The sequence below is a fragment of the Priapulus caudatus genome, unplaced genomic scaffold, assembly GCF_000485595.1.
Source record: "Priapulus caudatus unplaced genomic scaffold, Priapulus_caudatus-5.0.1 Scaffold57, whole genome shotgun sequence".
NCBI classification, from domain to species: Eukaryota; Metazoa; Priapulida; class Priapulimorpha; order Priapulimorphida; family Priapulidae; genus Priapulus; species Priapulus caudatus.
The window spans coordinates 502,169-510,012 of NW_014577118.1; the positions used below are offsets into that span (position 1 = coordinate 502,169).

General features: G+C 51.4%; 1 protein-coding gene across 1 annotated transcript in view; it reads left to right on the forward strand.

The window, feature by feature from the left end:
• The window catches only part of LOC106821056 (protein FAM117B-like), a 144,747-nt gene that overhangs the window by 116,738 nt on the left and 20,165 nt on the right, over window positions 1-7,844 (forward strand). The window contains exons 5-6 of the mRNA XM_014825697.1: window positions 1,597-1,721; window positions 7,051-7,145. Coding sequence (XP_014681183.1) covers window positions 1,597-1,721; window positions 7,051-7,145 — 220 coding nt within the window. The remainder of the gene's footprint in view (window positions 1-1,596; window positions 1,722-7,050; window positions 7,146-7,844) is intronic.

Below are 7,844 nucleotides of genomic sequence, written 5' to 3' on the forward strand. Positions count from 1 at the left end.
CGAAGAGTGCGAGAGCGAGAGCGAGAGAGAGAAAGATGAGAGAGGAGAGAGAGAGAGAGAGAGAGAGAGAGAGAGAGAGAGAGAGAGAGAGAGAGATGAAGAGAGAGAGAGAGAGAGAGAGAAGAGAGGAACAGGAGATATAGATGCAGCGAATAGAAAAGCCCAAATTTGCAGAGGAAAATGACAAGAAAGGAAATGCAGCAGCAACGAGAACGCAAATATGTGGCAGAGATTAATGAAAGAACTGGAGCCCTTAGCAGCTGCAGAGGCGGACAGAGACTGAGGGGAAGGTGGAAGAAGCTTGCCAGGGATTAACGGAGAGGACGTGCAGAACACGCAGCTGAAGGAAAGCTTTAAGCAAGGAAGCAGAGATTCAACCGATACTAAGAATAGAAGCCGCAGCGATCCGCGGGCTATAGTACTAGAGCCTAGGGTGCAACGAAACTTAATTTCTAAGCGCATTTTCTGCACTCGTCTAGACTACGGCCTAAAATCCCTGCCGCGCCTCCTTCGAGTTGCTCTAGATCTATAGCATAATTTGCGGTTAGGCAACGCCATACAACGGTATATAACGTGAAAACCATGTTGTGCAAAAGTACGATTTATGTCAAAATGAAGGAAGCTACGCGGTTTGTAATACTACCGGAAGATAGAATAAGGACCAGTGAACAAAAGAAGCTCATGTTTGTATACATTTTTATTTTTATTCACATCGAACTCCTACGACAAAATGTAGTGAAATCAGTACCTACCGAATACGTGTCAAACTCCGCTGTCATTATTAACCCCTGATATATATATATATATATATATTATATGTACATGAGTATATATGTACAAGGGACAGCAGATCGAATGATGGCACGATATTGCTAAGCTACAATGCATATATGCTCTATATAATATATATATATATATATATATGCCCGCAGCTTCATGCTTGCTCGCATTCACCCGTGTTATCGCCATGGCGGCATCAACAGCAGCGGGGGGGGGCGTCACTCGCGTGCCTCCGATGTCTCGCACACGAGACTCGGTGAGTATGGGTGGGTGGGTTGATTCGTCTCAACCTCCGAGTGCTAACCACGAGGGCTCGACTGACTGACCCTCTGCTCGCGTGCTAGGGAGGGCACACGAGCTAGAACCGTACTCACGTTAGCGTGAGGTAGTGGTAATGAGTGCTCTGAGCTACGGCGATCATTCCGTGTATTTCTACCCACGCCCTTTCCGTGTAAACGTTAGTTCGGCAGCGGTGCACGCTTACGTGTGCGTGCGGCTTGCCGGAAAAAATCGGGAGCGATATATAAAAGGGGGAGGGGCGAAGAAAAGACAATTACAAGCAACTTGATTAAGTGATATGATTAAACGTTAAAATACTATAGTATATTTTGAGTACTAATAATTAAATAGCTCTGACAATTAATAATAATAACGATTATAATTAATATAATAATAATAATAATAATTGTTAATAATTTCAGTTTACTCAAATGAAGCCACATAAAACAGTAGCATGCTTCTGTCTCGCACTACTCACGTGCGCGGCGTCTGCATCCTGTTCTCAACGTCTCTGTTCTTTCTCCCCCCTTTCCTCAGGAACCCACATTCCAAAGGGGCTCCCGAGGATTCGCATCCCGAACAGCGTGGAAGGACTCAATCAAGAGATCGAGAAATTAGTATTAAAGCATCGGGAGAGCATCGGCCAGCAAGACGAGGACAGGGTAAGAATGCGTCGACCGCCGCGCGCGTGATGAGACGACGGGTCGTGATGAGACGACGGGTCGAGGCGAGGAGTCGAGACGCTGAGTCGAGATGCCACGTTGAGAGAAGTCGAGATAATGAGTCGCATGCAGTTGCCGCGTTAGGGCATCGTCGCACGCACGCACGCACGTACGCGCACACACACTTACACACAGACACACCACGCACGCATGCACGCACATACATAGACGCACGCCACAAACATGCACGTATGCACGCACACACAGGCACTTACCACAAATACACGCGTACGCAAGCACACACGCAGGCACACACCATAAACACGCAAGCACACACGCAGGCACACACCATAAACACGCAAGCACACTCGCACGAACGAACGCACGCGTGCACGGACACAGACATACCACACATGCACGCGTGCACACACATACACACCGCAGACATACCATACACGCACGCGTGTACATACACCGCACACACCATAGACATACCACACACGCACGCAGGCGCTGCGGTTGCAACGTGTAATTGAGCGCACGTTGCCGCGGCGACGACGAAAAACGCAATTCGCTGCTCGCGGTTTCTTCTGCCTGTTCACAGTCAGCTGTTCGTCGATGGATGTGTCACAGAATCTAGTATTACCTATTCCGTTAGTAAATGTCAACCAGCGAATGCGCTTAGGCGTTGAGCGCCGGTGTCGCACGCAACAGCCCCGCGAGTTGCGCCTAGAATTACACAGGTTTCCCTCTCTCGGTTGTTTAATTCACGAATTCACGGGTATGTGTGTAAACGCCCACGCCGGCTGCTGTGCGCAAGGAGCGTGTGGCCGTCTCTGCACCGCCAGTCGTGACGATTATCCTGTACGTGTGAGATAGATATACTCACGCCTGCTCGGATGTCGTTGCTAAGTCATGCAAGCTAGACCAGATCGTACGCGATTGGACTTGCACGCACACTATTTTCACGCACTGCCTACTACGATGTCGACTCTGCGGAACGCTCCTGTCACAACCGTGATTGGCTGGAGATACCTGTCACCACTGTCCCCCTCCCCCGCGCTGCAGGTTTATGTCGCAAATAGCGCCCTCTGTGAGCAGTTGCTATGAATATAATCCATTATAATACGGGTTGATGTAGCGACGCCCCCCATTACTGATAATGTTGCGCAGAGCGCCCCCTATAACGTGGAGACATGGTGGCGCCGCCAGGAGCCTATCAAACAGGAAATTGTTTTCAGCCGCTGCAGCTGACGACCGCATCCGAGCCCGCGTGCTCTCTCGCTCTCGCTCGCTCTCTCTCTTGTTCTCTCGTACTCTTTCTTGCTCTCGCTCTCACGCGCGCTTTCTCTCTCTTTCTCACTCTTGCTCTCTCTTTCTCTTTCTCTCTGTTTCTCCCTGTCTCTATCTCTCACTCTCGTTCTCTCCCTCTTTCTCGCTGTTTGTCTCTCTCCCTCTCTCTCCCTCTCTTTCTCGCTCTTTCTTTCTCTCACTCTCTTTCTCCCTCTCTTTCTCGCTCTCTCTCTTTCTCTTCCCTCCCCCTCTCTCTCTCTCTCTCTCTTCTCTCTCTCTCTCCTATCTAGATATCTATCCTTATCTATCTATCTCTCTCTCTCTCTCATCTCTCTCTCTCTCATCTTCTCGCATCCTTCATCTCTCGTGCGGCGATGGCTCTTCCCCGGCACGCTCCGCCCTGAGTTCGTGGCATCGGCTTTTCGTGAGCCGTGTGCACTGCGGCTCTATTAGCTTCTCGTAATGGCTTCATTTTAAACACCTGATTCATCAAGTGCCTTCAAAGATCACCACTGATTGGTTTTTACAGTGTAATCGAGCGAGCCGAGCGGGAGAGCGTCCCTTGTGGACATCGCACGCGCTCGCGTCGCTCGGCAGGTAGTTTGTAACGGTCTGCGTACGTGACGGTGACAGCAGCGGTGTGTCGTCTGCTCTTGCTTACGCTGTCGTGTCGCCGTGGTGCCCTCAATCATGCTGTTGTGCGCGCGCGCGCCAGGAAACCGGGGCCGGTCCATTTGCCGCGGACAGTCGAAAATAGTTGATATACGAAGCCATTTTCATTACAGAATTGCGTGCTACTTGATCGCGCACGTGCGGGCGTGCGTTCGGTGGTTCGACCCTGTGTGATGTGGTTGATGCGTTTCTGTTCCTGGATTCTATCTCTATGCGCGCACGCACGCGCGTGCTCGTGTACGCGCAGTCACCTCATCATGCACGCACGCGCGTGAACGTGCGTTACCTATGTATGCTCTATGTATGCTAACGTGCGTTACAAATGCGTATATGCACGTGTACGCGCACGCACCATCGCCGTTACGTGTACGCTTTAGTATGATTGAGTACACAGACGCACGCACGCACCCGCACACGCATGAACACAGCTATGCACGAACACGTTCAGGCACACGCTCACATGCACGCACGCACCAACATCTACGTACGCGCACAGCACGCGCACGCACATACACACGAATACTGACACTGACACCTACGCACACGCACGCGCACGCACACAACACAAGCACACACGCGCATACGTGCGCACACGAACGCGCGCGCACACACACACACAAGACATACACACACGCACACGACACAAACACGCGTGCAAACGCAGGCGAGCGCACACACACGCACGCACGCACGCACGCACGCACGCACGCACGCACGCACTCGCACACAGCATGCGCTCGCCCACACGTAGTGAGAGCCCGATTGCTGTGTGCATTCGTCAACTGTGCCGCGTTCCATGCCCCACAGATAACACCTTTCACTCCCCCACTCACAGCGGCGCTATATCGCTTTTCTGTCGGCCGAAGAATGCGACAGTGAACTATTTTGGGAGGTCAGCGAGCCATTACTTGACCGCACAGCGAAGCCCCGTAGCCTCCTCGCTCGGAGATAGCAGCGAGCAGCAGCAGCAGCAGCAGCCTATCTGTGATAAATTAATTATAGGCTCTAACTAGGCGAACAGGCAGGGTACAGTGTAGAGGAAGAGCACTGTCCGCTCTTGTCTTGAGCCCTGCAGCAGCAGCAGCAGCAGCAGCAGCAGCAGCAGCAGCAGCAGCAGCAGCAGCAGCAATAGCAGTAGCAGTAGCAGTAGCAGTAGCAGTAGCAGCGGCAGCAGCAGCAGCAGCAGCAATAGCAGTAGCAGTAGCAGTAGCAGCGGCAGCAGCGGCCGCAGCAGCAGCAGCAGCAGCGGCAGCGGCGGCAGCGGCAGCAGCAGCAGCAGTATCAGCAGCAGCAGCAACAGCAGTATCAGCAGCAACAGCAGTAGTAGCAGCTGCAGCGATGCGGGCTGACAGGCAGGCAGGCAGGCAGGCAGGCAGGCAGACAGGCAGGCAGGCAGGCAGGCAGGCAGGCTTCGTGCGTTACTACAGTAGGTCCCTTATTGAACCTTGGCCGATCGTTGGCAGGAGATGGCGGCCGGCCAGCGATATATGTATTCCTGTAGGAAACGCAGTGATTGTATTTGGCATCGACGAAGAATGAAGAGAATATTATCGTCAGCGCGATGGCACGGAATCATATCCGAACCGTCGTCATAATTTGCGTAGCAGCAGTAATGCGGGCCGCGCGCGCGTTTGATCGATGCAGTAGTGCGATATAGTGGAGATATTTCGTTATAGAACATTTCACCGACATGTTGCTGTGATAAATCTGCCCAACCGACGAAGCTACGCTTTAACGTTCGCTTGTTTCAAATAGAAAAAAAAATAGGTTGAGGTTGATTTCGACAGCGTTGAATGTTGCTAGCGTTGAAAGAGTCTTCGGGATTTCGTTAACAGTGCTGTTTTAAATGTGTTTTAAACTACTTTCCGCAGAGCGGCAGTATGGTTTCACGAATTCGTCTGCCATACATTCTATCAACACGCACACACTCTGTGTCTCTCTCTGTCTCTTTCTGTCTCTCTCTCTCTCTCTCTGTCTTTCTTTCTCTCTCTCTCTCTCTCTCTCTCTCTCTCTCTCTCTCTCTCTCTCTCTCTCTCTCTCTCTCTCTCTCTCTCTCTCTCTCTCTCTCACACACACACACACTCTCTCTTCTATACAGTGTTGTTTCACGTGTGTGTATGCGGCGCGCAGGCATCAGCATCACCTCTGGCTATACTTCGCCGTCTGCTGTGACTTACATATGCTGTCGTATTTCACATGTGTGCATCCCCCTAAGGTCCGGCCTTGCTTCTGCGACATTAAGTGCTAATAGCCGAGTTGAGAAATAATATGTAGCGCTATCATTTATTGTGAGTAAACCCAGGTCCAAGTTCGGTGTGGATTTGATATAAATTCTGGTCGTGGTTTAAGTGTGCCATTGAAGCTTCGAATGGCAAGCTGCTACTGCTGCTGCTGCTACTGCTGCTGCTGCTGCTGCTGCTGCTAATGCTGCTGCTGCTACTGCTGCTGCTACTGCTGCTGCTGCTACTGCTGCTGCTGCTACTGCTGCTGCTGCTGCTGCTGCTGCTAATGCTGCTGCTGCTGCTGCTGCTACTGCTGCTGCTGCTGCTGCTGCTGCTGCTAATGCTGCTGCTGCTGCTGATGATGATGATGATGCTGCTGCTGCTGCTGCTACTGCTGCTGCTGCTGATGATGATCCTGTTGCTGCTGCTGCTGCTGTTGTTGTTGTTGTTGTTGTTGTTGTTGTTGTTGTTGTTGTTGTTGTTGTTGTTGTTGTTGTTGTTGTTGTTGTTGTTGTTGTTGTTGCTGCTGCTGATGATGAAGCTGCTGCTGCTGTTGGTGTTGGTGGTGATGGTGGTGATGGTGGTGATGGTGATGCTGCTCCAGCTGCTGCTGTTGCTACTGTTGCTGCTGCTGCTGCTGCTGACGCTGCTGACCTCGTGCTTGATTCATTAGGCATTTAATTCAATCTCGTCTCGTTGAATCTGGTAAATATTGGCTCGCTGAATGACTCTGGAAGGCATTTCCCCATCAATGAGAGTTTGTGGTTTTCTTTCCCCATTTCCGCTCATCACTGCACGTGAGTGCGTACGTGCGTGCGTACGTGCGTGCACGAATGCGAGCGTGTTGGTGAGTTACAGGAAGGGTTATCGATAATGTGTGTGTGTGTGTGTGGTCATGACACGTAATTGCTTGTCATTCCTGCATATAACGGTCACTGCAGTGAAACCCTCTATAGTGCCAATTATATACAGGTGACCGTTCTATAGAGGAGGTTCCACTGTATTAACGCCCGCGAAAGGGAAGCACCAATACTGGCTTTCATAGACAGGTGTCCATCAATACAGAATTTGAGACTTTGTGTATAGGTATGCATACGTTTGCGGCAGAGTTGATGACATCGGCTCGTATCTCTTTTCGTCAGGTACAAGAGCCGACCCCAGACGGTCACCGTGCACCTGTCGCACAACTCATCACCAGCATGACGCAAACACCCTCAGGAACAGATGGAGCCACCGGGTGAGCAATAAATAGTCATTAGGTCATCGCCGCCTCGGCTCTTCAGGTGCTAGCTGCTGCTGCAATGTCAAACAAGTGCAACCGGGATGTTCTGCATTAGATGGATGAGGGACCGTCGTGTCGAAAAAAAATCATCAAAAAAAATCATGAAACCCTGGATGCCCAGTAATAAATCCGCACGGCCGTCAGCACGTCGTCAGTTAGCTGAATAACTGCAGGCTGAGAAATCGCAGAGCGCCTTTTCGGCGAGATGTTGTGTACGGGGTTAGGATGGGGTGTCGGGGGTTAGGATGGGGTGTCGGACGGTGGTAGGTGGGAGTGGGGGTGTCGGACGGTGTTACAGGCCGGCTGCCTCACGCCTGTGTCCGATTAGGCGGAGCGGGAGAACGAAGAGTCATTCTGTTTCGTGTGCGATTTGCTCTGCTGCTAGAGGCTGGGAGCTGGCGCCGATGCTGGGGGCTTGGATTCCCTCCTGGTTAGCAAATATTTACTAGCAAAACGAGGCTGATGATCTGCTGGTTTGTTAGCCTTTACACTGCTGCTACGTTTACGTCAGCCTGACCTAACAGTGGCAGAGATATGGTAGCATTCACAATTTCACACTATCTCTCTCTCTCTCTCTCTCTCTCTCTCTCTCTCTCTCTCTCTCTCTCTCTCTCTCACTCTCTCTGTCTCTCTCCCTCCCTCTTTCTCTCTCTC